This window comes from Lathamus discolor, chromosome 2 (genome assembly GCF_037157495.1).
Source record: "Lathamus discolor isolate bLatDis1 chromosome 2, bLatDis1.hap1, whole genome shotgun sequence".
Lineage (NCBI taxonomy): Eukaryota > Metazoa > Chordata > Aves > Psittaciformes > Psittacidae > Lathamus > Lathamus discolor.
The window spans coordinates 115,718,855-115,735,363 of record NC_088885.1 but is presented as its reverse complement, the minus strand read 5'-3'; the positions used below and the strand labels follow the sequence as shown (position 1 = coordinate 115,735,363).

The window sequence follows — 16,509 nt, the reverse complement described above, 5'->3', positions numbered from 1 at the left end:
ACCAAGCCACTCAAACTAAGGGCAAAGTGGCTGTGAAAATGGGAATTTCATTCTCTAATGCTGTACTTTAGCAAAAACGCCCATTTCCACCACCTGCAACTGGCTGTGCAGCTCATTTACAAATCCTGCTGGTGCTTAAAAGAACAGGGCAGTCTCCCATAAGACATGCCTGTGCTAGTCTTGCCCGTGCTTTTCTTGTGCAATTCAGGACTTTCCTGCCAGAGAGCATAGGTCACACAGGTGGTGCACTTTGTGGCCTAGTGTCACTTTAGTTTCTTCCCTGTAGCAGAAGAGTATGGAGGTTCTAGGTCTGTAACTGCTGAGCAGTAAATAGAACAGAGCTGTGATGGTGTGATTGTTCGGATTTGTACTTGAAGGGAAAGTATAGCGAGCCTTGGAGGCAAGGGGAGTGAGGAAAGCAAACATAGAACACAAAATCGGCAGAAAATAGTTTGCTGGGAAAAAAACTTTGGTTCTGTTAAGCTCACATTATGGAAAAAAATCCTCATAATCTGTAAAAACACCGCTTTTCAGACAGCTCCATGTTTTAAAAATCAGAGCAGCTTTCTAAATCAGGCTGAAGTTTGTTATTACCCTTTGCACAACGTGTCCTGAAAAGAGCGAGCAGGGAAGTTAATAGGAATCCTGAGTGAAAGTTTTGAGCTAGACTCCACTGCTCCATAAACATCTGTGTTGCTGGTTTTGTTGAAGCAGATCCTGAGTGGTATTGCAGGTTTACCAAAGGGCCACCTAAAGAAATTAAAGAATATTGTGAGTTGAAATTCATTAGTAGATACTTCCTGGCATCATTTCTAATATTTGCTGCCTCCCTGAAATTTTCTTTAAGGATCGTCATGCCTAGTACTTAGTAGTCGACACTTCTTGCCGTGTTCTTGGAAAGCAGACAATAAACTTCGAGCAAATATTATCAGCTGCCAAGTTCAATGGAAACAGACGGTTTGCAGTGAAGCTGGAAGTAAATAGAAGTTGGTGCCGCAGTTGGTTCTTCCTGCCTTCCCCTTACTGCTGCCTCCCTTCAGACAAAAAACCCAACCAAATAGAGGAAAAGGTAACTAGTCATAAGCAAATATTTGCGTTTCTTCCACTTGGCTTTCTAAGGAGGAGCCTCAGCTGGAGAGAGCACAGCCTCTGATGCAGAGAGCTCCTGCCATCATGGACATCTGATACAGGATCAGACATAAAAAGGACCTTACTGACTTTTCACAGTCTGAAAATCAAAAAGAAGAGTTGATTGAAATTCCTAAAGGAAAAATGAGGATTTGACTACCCTGAAGCCATTCTATAAACATTTCAGTTTTACCTCCTCTCTTGAAAACAGCAACAAAAAAAAAAAAACAGGCAAAAAAGGGGGTAGGGAAGGGAAAGCAAATTGCAAAAGAAAAAAAGAAAAAAGAAACAAGAAAAAGTAAAATAGCTTTGACATTTTCCTTAGTTTTATTTTTGAAAGTATTCAGAATCAAGGGAATGTTTTTCAGAGCTTCCAACAATATGGAAAATCAGTTGCTTGTATAGTTTTGCCAATAAGATTGGTGACATGTCAGGGTTTGTGACTTCTTTACCAGTATAAGCTTTGCTAGTAAAATTCATGTTATTCAAATCCCTTAGAATGCTTCAGATAGTCACTGTGTGGCTAGTAAGGATATCTTTAGCATTCAGATCTCAGTGAATTTAACAGCTTGTGTTCAAATGATCTATTTGTATAGATATTATGACTCTACAAGTACTGTTCATGATCTCACATAGGCAACATATGTATTAAGGCCTGTCTCAAGGTAAGGAACAACAGTTTTGTGTACCAGTACAGCAACCTTGGCAAGATTCCATATGGGAAAGCTACTGAGCGTTTTTTCTGGGGAATTGTACCAGTCTCCTGTCAACATGAAGAATAAGCTGGCAATACAGGGAGACAAAGATGAGAAGGACATTCTTGTATGTTCCTCCCAAAGGAGTGATGATGGTAGATGCCACTCTTCCAGGATACTTCCCAACCCCTAAGCTACCTATTAGTTCAGAGGCTCTTCTTGCAAAAGGAAGGGACATTCAGTTCAAAAATCTTCCAGCTAAAAAAATACTGCAGCTCTTCCAAGATTTACTTAGGGACTGTTCTAAACTAGTAACAGCAATGGGGTTGGATTCATAAAGAAAAATCAGTTTTTCCAAGTGGATTCTAAGTTATTTTAATAGGGAGATGAGAAACTGGCAGCTGTCGAAATAGAGGAAACTTTTAACTTGTCAGGTAACTTTGCAACACTTAAGTGTGGCCTGTCAGACAAAAGATTCACTTACCCTTAGACGTCTGCTTTTTACATAGACAAAAAGGAAAGGTTGTTGTTGGAGCAAACAGTGGGTTTATTTTTTTTTTTTTTTGTGTTCATTTATTTAAAAAAGAATGCATTGGGGGAAAAAACTCTAATCGATTCAGAGGACAGAAACAAGTCAGTATCTGCGTCAAAGAATTCCAGCTTAGTGTTTCTGTTCCTAAATTTCAGTCTGACAGTGGTCAGCAACACATGCTAAATGAGCAGGAGAGCAGGTGTCTCCTGGGCATCACCGAAGCCCTTCAGTGAATATTACGGTGTGCTCTGCTGCAATGAAGACTTGTACTCAGGGCCTTCTGCTAAGCATGAGAATGAAAAAGATGAAAAGCAAAATCTTCATGGCACTAAAATGAATTATAAGACTGATTTTCAGGTACAGCATAAACAGAAATTCTTTTCACATTCTTTCAATTATGCCTTAGGTGTGCCTTAGAAGAGTCAGAAAAAATCAATTAATAAAGCAGCATTCATACATTCTGTGTGGTTTTGAATGTATTTTGAACCTAAGAGATGAATAATTTCTTCATCATAATTTATGGAAGACCTCAGCATGCTTTAGGTTTTGATAAAATTGAGATACCCCTTTAGGTCTGTAAGGTCTTTAAGGCCCATAAGAAGAATATTCCTGGTGGGCCAGAGGCACAGCAGAAGCCTGATCTGCAGGACTTCTGATGGCTGTGAGAGCTCAGTTCTTCCCCTGGCAGTACTGTAGAGTTAGGAACAGATTCTGGATGCCTATTCACCTGTAGGTTGTGATGTTCGTTAATTCATCTTAAGTGATAGCAAAACCTCACAAAATCTCTCCATCCCAAATAAATCTTACATTGTATTTTATGGCTTTTATCAAGTTCACAGTTAAACTGCCAGGTAATGGTATTTTCTGTCTATTAAACACGTGTTACTAATCATGGCTATCTTTGCAGTCAGCTGTGGCCAAAATCCATTGAAATAAGCAGTTTTCATATGACACTTCTGTTGCACTGAAATGCCTGTCCAGGAGCAGGGAAACCAGTTGTCAAAGATCACATGTTCTGTGATGGGAAAACAGTTCCTTCAGTCACAGGCAAATGGGTGCCTGCAGCATCAGTTCAAAGCTGCAGACTGCAGCTAGAGTCTCCATTACATTTTTGTGGGACACAGCACTCCTTCAGGTGCCTTTTTACAAGGAAAAGGTTGCTAAGGACCGTCCCGGTTTCTGAAAATTAAATGAAGTCTTTAGTGTTAACAAACAAAAGGTCTGTAACTGACATGCTGATTGGGAAGGTGTATTTATGTCTTTGTATATTACCTTGAGGTTGGTATCTAAACCTCGCTGCAATATTTTGTTTCTGCTTCAGGTTAATACAGCCACTATTTCAGAGATTCTCGCTACTTGTTTCGACAGTATCACTGTGTCAGCCTCCAGTTTCTCAGTCCTTTGATGTAACCAGATTGTGGTTGTAATTAAATGTCACCACCCACTCACCTGCTCTTGCTGGACCAGGGCTGGTCTTCTGCCTGGGTTTAATTGTGCCTGAATTCAGCGAGCAAATACCTGAAGTTCAATTTGGCTTTGCTGTGTTTAAGGTCAGCACTCAAGCAGGAGCAAGGAATTCCATCTCTGTGAGGTCCTTGGTGTGAAAAGCCACCTGGCTTGCTCCATACTCAAAGCCATAGTGACAGCACATATTAAAAGAGAATTAACATTCCAGGTTTTTGGTTCTGTTATAGCCCTGAGAAAGGTGTAGTTGGATATTTGGGGGGGGAGTCGTTATTTTTTGTGGGTTTTTTTTTTTACCTGATGACTATGAGCTAAGGTGCAGTTTTTCTTTCTGATGTGTAACACTACACCAAGTGTGTTAAGAACCACGGGATTGCCACTTCATTGTTGTGTTCTTTCCGTTTCTTTGTGCTTGCTAATGCAGAGGGGAGAGCCTTACTGCATTGTTTAAAAACTGGAAGAGTCTGGAGCAAACCTGTTGTTATTGGAGCTCGTTTTCTTGCCAGCCTTGGTAGAATGAACTTCTACTAACTGCCCAGATAAGAAAAGCCCATCAGTGCAAGACTGATGGATATGCTAACAAAGAAAAACAATGTTCAAGAAGAGTATTTCCCATTCATGTGTTTTCCATTAACACAAAGTTAATGGAAAGGTTGCGAAAGAGTGGGTGGGAAAGAAAGGGTGGGAGCGGTTGTCAGGAGTACTGAGGTCTGTTACTGTCATTTCTACTGCTTCCTCGTGAGTTGATAAACTCTCCTGGGCTCAGCATTTTGCCCTGTGTATTCATGGTTAGTTCAGACTACAGACCCATGACCTGAGTTTTAGCCTTATGCGCATCTGCTGCTAGCTTTGAAGTGAGTAGAAAATGAAGCCCCCTGTATGAGTGCTCTAATTCCTAGGTTTGTGTGCCTGAAAGAAATGATACAAGTTTGAAAATGTTGACTTCAAACCATAGTTTGATTTCCAGTCTTTTAAGTAGACAAAATGAACTTCACACCACATGAGGTACCCAGGGACTTAATTAAGGTGAATTAAGTGTTTTAAAATCTATGCAGGACAGAAACTGCAAAGTGTGTGCAGAATAATAAAACACATGTGTGTTCATCAATGAGAAATAGAGTTTTGGAATCTAGGTATAAGAAATGCTTTTTGGATAAGGTATGGATGTATTTGCCTTTGCTTTTTGCCATGACATCAGCCTGCCTGGTCATGGTTAACATTATTTTAGCCTTCCCTGTCCGGGGCCCACTACTGTTAATTGAACACAACATGATCATAACAGCCTTGCTAGGGACATTGTGAACTACAGTATATAACTGAATAGTACATTACATTGCAAAATAAGGACTATGAAAAGAGAGTGTTTCAGATACAGTGTAGCGTGTTTCACGTGGTAATCTTGAGTTATCCAAATAGTAAACATGTAATGACACACTAATGACAGAAAGAGAGAAACTTTATCTTGTTAAGATATTACACATATTTTTAAATCCTACCTTCATCGTAGTGTTTCAGTGAATTACATTTTTATTAATATTTGGAAAAGTCATCTGCATATGAGCAGTGATCAATTCCATGTCTTTCATATTTCAAAATGCATTTGAAGATTTTAACAGTATTGCTCAGTGCAGTATGAAATGCAAAAATAACATAATAAACAATTAAGTTTCTTTTTTTGAAAACCTAAAATGTAGTGATTCACACCAAAACTTAAAAAGCAGAACTAGCTCCAAGAAAACACATCAGTTTAAAACATGCATATCTTTAGTCACTGTATTATCTTAACTTGGTTCACTGGAAGAGTTCTCAATCCAGATGAATTAGATACTTTGAGTAAAAGAACTCCTCTCTTCTTTGCCATATGAGAGTTCCTTGTGCTTTTGTAGAGACTGTGCTGGCTATTAAGTTCTTATGAAGCTTTCATTAAGGGCTTCTGCTCATGCTACTTTCCATTTTAAACATGTAAAAACACTAAATATTTTTTAAACATTCCCAAATAGAAGTGCTGCTCCTTCTCAAGAAACAGTTCTCTGACTGTTTAGCTGAAAAAGTAATGTTAAGGATAGTTGCAGCTGCCAGAGTCTGGAAACTCAGAGTCATATCTGACATTTCATTCTTCACCTTAACTATTGAGCCTTGGCCATTCATTGGTTTTTCACAGTGCTTTGGAGTTAGAAGGGAATTTTACAGATGAAAGATGAAAATCAAAATAAACTCCTTTATCAAGTAAACCTTGCAAGGGCATTCTGAATTTTACAATACACAAGGAGTTGATTGTCATATAACATACAGCACAAGAGGGTTGGAATAAACAATTTATTCTCTATCGTTAGGGATGGCCATGCATAACCGACTTATGGCTCTGGTTTGCTCTGCCACTTGTTACATGTGCAGTCATCCCTAACTCGTACCAAAAATAGTTTTACTCCTGTGTTGCATAGTTTCTGCCAAATTTTCTCTCATTAAAAACTTTACTGGGGAGATTGAATGTTTCAAGGTGCCGGCAATTTCTATGAAAGCTTTCCCCAGAGTTTGGGCTCTCTGAGTGGAGCCTGTGCCAACAGTGATCATGTGGTGGCTCCTGATATCCTACATAGATACAGTTAGGTGCAGGTGACAATCATTGTTTAGCAGTACATAGCAGGTTCGGTGCAGAGGTCAAAGGCTGGCTTGTCAGAAAGACTGAAGGACCACAGGGGCTTCCCCCAAGTCAGGAGCGAAGCAGGGGAATAGAATAAAGTGGGACAGTGTCCCTGCCTCTGGCGTATAGTTCCTGCCTCTGCAGTGAGGGTTTTATTTCTTACGCTGTCAATTCAGGACCTTCCCTGAGTCCTAAATCCATTTAAAAACAAACAAGGCCTTCTGCCAGGTAATTCCCTGGCCATCCTTGTGATAGATGTATCTGCAGTCTGTAGCTGTCTTTGAAAAGCCATTTGAAAGGTTTTATCCCGAAGCATCATATGGCTCAAGCCTTTAGCTGTGTGCTGCCTTCCTGGAGGAGGTTCCTTTTGAGTAGTGCATGTCTACAGCACAGCCTAGTTAATTTTGCCCAAAATTCTCAAAAGGGAATGCAGTCCTGATACAAATGTAAATCAGTGGGCCCCCAACACTCATTCTAGGTAGTAGCTGGAGCTAAGCCACTGGTGTGCCTCAATAGTAGAGCACTCACTGCCACAGTGCACTGCTGATATTGGAGCACCTGGGTGGCAGATTAAGCCCGCCACATGTAGTTGTGGTGGTGGGCTTTGGTTCGTGGCAGTCTGTACCTTTCTTGGCCAGGAGTGTTTGCTCAAGACTGACATGAAGATTGCTACATGGTGTTTGGCAAGGGTGCTTTCCGTCAAACTCATGGTCCTCCAGTGCATTCATTTGTATCAATGCATGCTACCGAGCTACATCACCTTCCTACTTAAACAGGAACATTTTGAGCACAGACCTTTATCTCAGTGTTACCACACCCAAGCTTACTATAACTGATGAAAGTTCAATTATATGCAAAGTGACTATTAAAGCATCAGGGCTCATCTGGGGGTCTGGGCCTCCCCTCCCCTTTTCACTTACAATTGTGCTAAATCCCTTAATGTTGCGAAGAAATCGTACATTCATCAGGTGGAGTGTTGGAGGCCAGGGTGCAGATAATCGCTTTTACTGCATATGAGACATTGCAGTCCTGTTCTTAAGAACTGCCAGGCAGATTGGGAATCACGGTCACGGTTAATAGCAGCGAATTGCCAGCTCTTGATGGGTGGGTAGTCACTCCTTTCAGTGGTTGCCCCCTGGGGGAGAAGGTAGAAAAACAGAGGGAGGGAATTAGAGTGACTTTGCACAGTTGAGCAGGTTCATGCCGCTGGATCAGTGGCAAGCATTGGCAGGGCTCCACTCTGGGGAGGCTCACAACAACATCACAGTCTCATTTTTACCAATTGGTGTTGCTATAGCCAGTGGTGCACAGGGGGAGAGCAAAGAGAAGGGGGAGAGTCAGGGAGGGGAGTGAAAGCAGGAGTCTGGACTGAATTAAACAAACAGAAGTGGTTGTAAGTAGCATTTAACCCATAACCATTAGCCCAGTGCTGCTAATTGTACTAAACTATATATCTGAAGTTCAGTGTGTGATTAAAGAGTTGGCTCACAAACTCTCTGCATAACCTTAATTTTTTCAAGGTTCTTTGAGTGTAGAATGGCTTATAATAATGATTTTGACTAATACGATTTTTGACATGCAACTTTAATGCTTAACCTTAGTACAACTCCAGAGCATTTCATGTGTATTCAGCTGTAAAGAGTGATGATTTAAAGGGATAATATAAGAAAAAGGTCGTTCTAGAATGAACCTCTAACAAATTGCATAAAGGAAGCTTATTACTCCATGAGTAGAGAGATATGCAGCTTTTCTGATCATTTTTCTGCTTGGTTCAAAAGATTGTTGAGACATGATTGGGAAAAGAAACACAAAAAATGAAATAGAAAACTGCAAGCAGTGAACATTCTTTTGATGGTGATGATTTTGTTGCCACTAAAAATACTTCTCAGTAATGTGGTTGTTCATCTTTCCTCTTGTTTTGGGTGAAGAATTCGTTCCAATAAGAAAATGCTGTTGCTGGTTGGAGGATTGCCTCCTGGACCTGACCGGCTACCCAGCAATTTGGTTCAGTATTATGATGATGAAAAGAAGACGTGGAAAATACTGACAAGTAAGTGGTTTATTTTTGTACAGTTGTCTTGATGAATTTAAAAACATGGTTAATCAAATTAGACACTTTATTGATTTGTTTCTCTTCAGAGATTTGTTTATGTATCACAAGGGGCTTCACAATGGAGCAATAAATTGAGGTTGCAAAAGATGCTAATTTTATAACAGGATAGGCCTAAATTAACATTGGCTTAAAATCATTCCAGTAAGTTTTTTAAGTAAACTTGTAAGTCTTTCATACTGCAACATGAGTACATGCATATTTATGTACATATGAATAAAATCTGGTTTAGGAAAAAAGAAAAGGCAGTGTTTGAGGCAGTTTTCTCAGAGTGAGATCCCTGATAAGCAGTAGTACTAGAGCACACCTTTGATTCTCTTTTGCATTTTCATTTCCTTCTTCCAGCTTTATCTGTTGTCCACAGTCATTAAAGAAAGGTTTCCTCTGTACTGCTCTGCGTCCATTGCTGACAGAACCATTGGCGGAATATATCAGCTACAATAAACAGTGCATGGAGGCTCCTATCACAAAACTCTTTCCCACCTTCTTTTAAAGGTTGATTGTGTTTTAGAGTAAGTATTTTGCCTCAAGCATCAAGACTTGGAACTTATTGTTATGTTGGTTTTGATTCCCAGTCTGACTTGGTCATGGAATCAAATCATAGCTTCTTGAGTGCAGCAGGCTGTGTGTGTATTAGTCCCCTTGTGGCTAAACTGGCTGCATTGGTCAATAAAACTAAATTTTAACTGTCAAAATTGCCCAAAGCAGTATAGATAAAATAATAAATGAGCAATTTTGATCCATAAATCAAAGCCATTCTTCTAAAACTGGACAACTGGTAAAACCTGGATTTCCTAATAGACCTGCTTTTTTTTCCCCCAGTAAAATACATTTTACAGAGTTCTGTTTTTCATCTCTTATCCAAAGTCCTTTAATGGAATACATCAACGTTAATATTATATGCACAGTTTAGGATGAAAAAGAATTAAAAAACTGCCATGATGCACGACTTAAAACGATGCTTTTACAAATTGCTTTCTACCATGGAAGATCTTTCTGCATGGACTAATAGTTGAGGGTAGCGTGTAAGAATGGCAATTACAGAGTTCATATGAACTGTACATTACAAAAGTCTACAGGATCTGTACTAGGGACCATACTACGCTTCACATTTTTCAGACCAATGAGACATGATACTCATCTCTGTATGCTACATCTAAGAAAATTCTGAAGATGGTAAGTCAGTGAAAAATCAGTGATATTACACAAGGCAGAAGTGTTTAGGTTTTGTTGTGCCTAATCCAGTGGCTCACCAGGAGAGGCAGGACAAACGGATCTCTTTCTTCAAGATCTGAACTCTCTATTGAATTAAAGCAAAAAAACCCACTTTATTCTGAATCTTACCTATCTGGAGATAAATCACATTTTGTGAGAATGAAATTTACTCAGTTCTTGGTTACTTACATTATGAAGGTGTGAGTGCTCCATCCCTAGCAGTGTTCAAGGCCAGGTTGGATGAAGCCTTGGGTGGGATGGTTTAGTGTGAGGTGTCCCTGCCCATAGCAGGGGGGTTGGAACTAGATGATCTTGAGGTCCTTTCTAACCCTAACTATTCTATGATTCTATGATAATGCTCTCTTCAAGACTGTGGGAAACCGGATCCAGAGACATGATACCTAAATATTCTGGTTAGAAGCCCATTGCTAGTAACACCACTATCTATGGTGGTGTTGAGAGATGTTTCTGTAATTTTTTGTAATTTTTTTTTGTAATTTTTTTGTAATTTTAGAAAAAGAAATGTTATCTTTTGTGTGTTACCTCTAACAAATAGTGAGCAAAAAATCTCTCTCCATTCTGGTTAATGCACATAACCTGTGCTGAGATTAAAAAGATCTGTTACAGCCCTAGCTGATGTTCAAATGCTTTGTGCTCAGCACTGGAACACCTGAAGGTCCTAGGATCTGTCTCAGTGTCTGCTGAGACAATGCTTGTCAAATACTCAGCCCTCTCGTGACATGAGTAACTCTGTACAAAACCTGCTAGAAAAGCGTGCCCTCTAGGCCTGGACTGCTGTTTGAGGAACAGAGAGGAGAATGCTTGTCTTTTCAAACTGAAAAATACCAAATGTTAACAAGCATGATTTCTTAGAAAATAGTATTGCTACTCACCAAATATTACCCATATTTGTATCAATAATTAATTAAAAAAAAAAAGTTGAAATTAAACTTTTAGGTATATCCCCTGCTTTGTTTTCTAAATATAAAAGAGATGGGAAGTGGAGAGAAGTTGGAGTGGAACTTTTGTGCTCTCCTTTCTGTAAAACACTGAAGGACTCTACAGCATAGGAGTGCACGGACTTAGGTCTGTGACTGAGCAGTTTTAGGAAAGACCATGAACTAATCACCTTACAGCATGGTGATAGTTCAGTGCAGTTGTGGTGTTGTATCAACATACTATGACATTTACAGTGTGTGGAATTTAAAGACATTGTTTTATCTTTATTTTTACATGTATTTTTTGCCATCTTGGAAGAAGTACATTTATTTCCTTCCTTTTACCTTGTTCCCAGACCACAATTTCAGAAAATAATTGGTCTGTTTATTCTTATCAGAGATGTACAATCAGCAGTGAAGGAGGAAGAATTTGTTTTCTGTTTCTTTTTCACTTGTTCAGACAGTGCTGTCAGTCCTGAGGCTGCAGTTCACCCCCAGCTCATCAGTGCAAATGAGGAGTTTGCTCCTCAGTGGGCAGGGACAGAGCAAAAGCTGTGTCCTGCTGATGAGATTCTGTGATGGGAAGAATCTTGGACTTTATAGTCAGGTATTTTAGGGTATTCCATATTATTATTGCCATAGGTGTATTTGATTTCCTGCTGTACTAACAAATGTTTACAAAGTCTTTTAACCTTCTGCCCTTCACTAGACTACCCCACACACCAACAAAAAGCCAGGTTTTTCTCTTAGTGGCTTACTGATCCAGTGTAAATGTGCACAGAAATTCCCCTTTTCCTCCTCCAAACCAACCTACATAACTCGTTTTCTGCTGTCTGTGCCAGTGGCATTTGGAAGTAGGTAAGGTGGGAAAGAAGTTTGCAGGCGCGTAGTCCTGGATGCAGTGTCAAGGCCATTGAGGAGGAGATGGTTGAGAGGGGACCAAATCTCCTCTACTCACTCTCCACTCAGAGAAGGCCCAGGAGTTACTCAGCAGGGCCTGCAAACCCATTTGAGAGGGAGCAACTTGCCTGTTGCTTTTTTCTTTCTCAGTGTGTGGAGAGTGGCTGTTGCAGCCACTCAGTTGCTTAGGGCTCTGTGTCCTGCCTTATGTGATGCATAAGGAACAGAAGATCAACCATCAGTAACTACTGACACCATGTAAGCCGTGGCGCTGCAGTTGGAGCTATGAAGACAGTTGCAGGTGGAACAGCACAAGCTATCGAGTATGACAGCTCAGCTGAGTAGCAGTCTCATTTTGTTCCTACGACAAGCCTAGATCTATTGGCAGGGGATACTGCCCACCTCTCTCTGCCTGGCTAGCCAAAGCACCAAATGCATCAGTACTAATGGGAGTAATTCTAAAGGTATCAGGAAAACAACTTGCCTTGTTCATAGACCCAGGAGAGGAGGGGAAGCATGCACCCATTTCCAATTTTTTAGTGTCATCATCTATAGGCAAGAATGCTATGGCTCAAGGAATCGGTAGATTTTTCACAGTCTAGTATTACTCTGTATTTTTCCTGTCTGGTATTTCTCAGAGAGTTATTCTTTCAATGTTGGCAACAAAGAATAGAGACAGAATAAAGGGTATAAAAAAGGAGAAAGTAAGTGGCATTTTACAAACACTTTCTGCCACCTAATTTTACTTCATGTGGGTACAGTCCTAATCTGAGATATGTAACATGCATGTTGCTGTTTAATTTGAAACACTGCTTAGTGCACAGTCATGCTTGAGCCAAGTAGAGGCTTTTATAGACTGCATGGCAGAGCATAGGGAGCAAATTTTCCCTGTGTGGTTTCTTCAGGTTTGTCTATACATGCGCAAGCACCAGTTCATTTTTTAACTGGGTACTACCTGTGTCATGCAGCAGCCACAGGCTGCCACTGCCCAGTGGCACAAAACTGAACAGCTGATCAGTGTATGACAATCCTTAGGAGCAGCAAAAGTTCTGCTTTATTATAATGGGGTTTCATTGTTCCATGATATTTCGCAGTCTTCATGACTACTCAGCAGATGTGGGGCAGTGAGGAGGTCTCTGTGTCACTGCTTCATGCCTTGCTGCTCCGAACCAGCCACTGCTGCTTCAGTTTTAATTATCAGCCACGGTCCTGCCAGGAGTCTGTGCTTAATCCTAGAACCCCTTCGGTTGTTTCGTTTTAGCAGCAATGTTTAAGATTAATTAAATGTTAAGGAAGTGAAACAATATTTTGTGTGTTAGAATTATTCTATAATAACTGCAAGTTCCAAAATCCAGAGCCTATAAAGATTTTTTGTGTTCAGAATTGCATAGCTCTCTCAAAAAACCCTACTGCTAAGGCAATGATGTATTACTTTCACTTTCATTATATGTTTTTAATCAGAGCGTGACTTCACACTAGACAAAGCGATGCTTTATGCATGGTCTCCCTTGTTTTTTGCTAAAATCTTTTGACATGATTAATTTTTCTTTAATGCTTTTGTCTTGTAATGGTAAGGATGATGGGTATAAACCAGGGCAAAAAAAAAAATACATGCTTTTCTGTCATAATGCCTCTAAGCATTTAAAAAATATATTAAATGAAAGAAAAAAATATCACAAGAGACTGCTCCAACTGGAATTAAATTTCTTGCTACGTGAACAGAGGATACAAGAAATAAATAAAAATGATGCAGTCATTGTTTTAGTTCTATTTTTTGTATTTTTTTCCATAGCAATGTGTCCATCTGTCTGATTAGAAAGCAATGAGTAGGAAAAAAATTGTGTCTTACAGATATGTAGGTGTACAGCAAATCCTCCTTTCAACACAAAATTCCTTTTGCTCCAAAGCACAAAAGGGTAAATAAAAGCGTAAAATGTTGGAAACATTACTGAACTCTTCCATGGCACGTTCTATCCATGTGAAACTGTGGAAGGAAGGTAGAATGGTTTGCTTCATGTCATAGCATCGGAGAACCTGGGTCACTCCACTCTGCAGCCTATGTAATTTTTGCTGGAATAGGTTGTATTTCTTCCTTCTCTGCTTGCTTTGGCAATTGTGTGGTCCTCAGTTGTAGCAGCCTTTCCTGTACAGAACGATAAGTTGTCCTTCCTGGGCAAATCAGTAACAAAACTCCTGCTCCTGTTTTTCTGAAACGGCTTTGGAGTCATCAAGAGCTTCTCAGTCATTCATGTGTTGGAGTGCTTTATCCAGTTTTCTCTTTTCCAGCTTGGCTACTTACAAGATAAGCTCACAACAGAGATTCTTGGGAGGTTTTTGAAGGCTTAAGTGTCAGCTTAAGTGCCACTACATGCCTAGCACGTTATGCCTTTGGAAATGTTATATCTTTATAAGCAAATAAATTCATCTGCTCTAGAGCTTTTACCTTTTAGAAGAATGACCAGTGTGTTAGAAGTAAAGTTTTCCTCCTTCAATTTACCCCAAATCAATTGGTAACTGAATAAAAGAAGTGACATTTGCAAAAAGTGAGCTGAGTCAGATGGACAGGTTCTCTTGACATGCACCAGTTATAATTTCTTTTTCCTTTTTTGTCACTTGTGAGAATAGTGCACACTTATGTTAATAAAAAATGTGTCTTGATGAACATTTATTGGTAGCCCTGATAAATTTTCTCTCTTACTCCATTTATCCAGCAGTCAAGGATGCTGCAGCTTCTGCTTCACTGCTGTGTCGAGAATGGTTTCAGCACTGCACTGAAAAGCTTGAGCAAGCATTAGCATATTGCTAAGGCAGAAGTCTTTATATTACCCACTAGACAGATTTAATAAATGTAGGAGATGTGTGTAGAAGTTGCACAAGTACATGTATGCACATGCTTTTATGTATCCTCCTTCTTAAATAAACACACTGATTACACTAAAAGCAAATTTTAAACATAAATTCTATTTTTATTTTCCATCCTTATATTTATACCCTTTTAAAAGGTTCAAAATCAGGAAAACATGGTCACAAAAGAATAGGTATTCTTCCACAGAAAAGTTGACCAATTGGTATGACTATCCAACTTAAACCTGGATTTGGGAGATTAATTCAAGGTGGTCAGGCACACAGCGTGTAAGCCATATGTTTTACACATACAGGGAAGTGAGAATATAGAAGTAAGAAACAGAAATATAGTGACGAGTATTTTTGCACATGTGACGTGCTAGAGGTTAACCACAACTCCCATTCTGAGGATGATGCATGGGAATTCAACCATGCAAGTGCCATTAATGGTGCATGCCTCTGTATCTAAGAGCAAGACAGAGCTCTAAGAATGAGTGAAAATGTAGCATGTTCTGACAATGAGTGCTGTATTTGTGCGTTAGATATAATTTTCTTCTGCACTGCCGTTTGAGATAACTTTTAAGAAATGTCAGCACTCTTTCTGTTAATTTTTGGTTTTGATTATAAATGTGTTAGCTTCTGCTTTAATACGTTACCTGACTCTGTGTCTTTTGTGATAACTTGAGTACTCTGTGCCTTATTTGTGTGGTGTCTGGTAGATTCTAGATAGCTTTCTCTTGCTGTATTCCCAGTCCCTTTATATCTTGATGCTGTATGTCTTTGAAATGGCAAGTCTTATCACTGCATCCAGTGTGTGTGTGCTGAAGCCCTCAACTCTTTCAGGTTCTCTTGGCTACTTTCTGCCCTTTGTTATAGACTTGTGAACACCCTCCGCTCTGAAAACCAGGCTGTTCATTTTCTGTACATATACAAAGATGCCTGAATCTACTCTCCTTCATCCTCACAAACTCCACTGGCAAACGGTTACTTTCAGGTAGAGACCAGAAGTGTTACCTGAATGTCCTGTTCCCTGCCTGTGCTCAAACAGGTTTGTGGTTGAAAACCTGAGTGGGACAAGAGAACAGGACACAACCCCATTCCAAGACATCTTTAGACAGGGCACCGAGACAGTGTGGAGCTGAGCTATGGGTGGCTCTAAGTAAGAAGGTAGCAGGTGTAAGATAGATGAGTTGTCAGGTGATCTGTGCCATTTCCACAGCAGATGCTGATAAAAGACCTCTCCTGTGGCAATGTCTTACAAAGAAAGTTGCTCATTCATGGAGATGCCGGTCCTTGCCATATCCTTGCAGAACCTTTGACTTGAAACCTACCCCCAGGATCACAGAAATAGCCATTTTTCTACCTCATCTTTCAACTTGAGTTACATATCTTTACAGATAGCTTGAGAATAACTGTTCCATTTTGGAGCAACTTGTACAGCTTTGTTCCAAGGCAAAATGAAAACAAATGCCTTTAAATGTTTTTCAAAACTGAAGTATCAGAATGTCCCTTCTCATCTCAGCATCTCTTGTCAGTTGAGGTTCAACTCCCTGCTTTGCTTAAGTCAGAGTACATTTATTTAACTTACAAATCCCTCATGTATGTCCCAGTGGGTATTTCACAGCCCTACGAAAGACAGATTTGTCCATCTTTGCAAAGCTAATTGCAAACCAGAAACTGCTTACCTACAAATAACAAGTTGCTACAACTTCATCAGTAAGCCCAGGTGAGCAACAGAGCACAGATACTTGGGCTTAATGCAGCCCCAGAAGATGTGCAACATTTTGAGTCATCTCAGCCTGTGGGCATTGTGTGTCTGCTATGAACACACATACCCTGGTCCGAGAAGAACTGGGAGCTGCATTCTCCTGTCTTCTGTCCAAAGCGGGTGTCCCACCTTGCTAGATACAGATTTCAGTATAGTCGCATAATTTCTAGTGGAAGGAAAAAATGCCAGAATGTACTTACCAGATCTGCTTGTACAGGTCCCTTGATGCTATATGGCCACTGTCTCTAAAAAATGAGCCATCTGAAATAAATTC

The 16,509-nt window shown here is 39.9% G+C and overlaps 1 protein-coding gene and 1 long non-coding RNA gene across 3 annotated transcripts in view; one reads left to right on the top strand and one right to left on the bottom strand.

The window, feature by feature from the left end:
- The window catches only part of KLHL14 (kelch like family member 14), a 61,250-nt gene that overhangs the window by 7,791 nt on the left and 36,950 nt on the right, over positions 1–16,509 (top strand). For both annotated transcript variants that reach the window (XM_065668191.1, XM_065668192.1), the window contains exon 3: positions 8,389–8,510. In XM_065668191.1, the coding sequence (XP_065524263.1) occupies positions 8,389–8,510 (122 nt within the window). The remainder of the gene's footprint in view (positions 1–8,388; positions 8,511–16,509) is intronic.
- Positions 615–16,498, bottom strand: LOC136008646 (uncharacterized). Its single transcript, XR_010610174.1, has 3 exons — positions 16,436–16,498; positions 7,381–7,595; positions 615–750 (listed from the first exon to the last, which is right to left on the bottom strand). It is a non-coding gene; the product is annotated as an uncharacterized LOC136008646 (long non-coding RNA).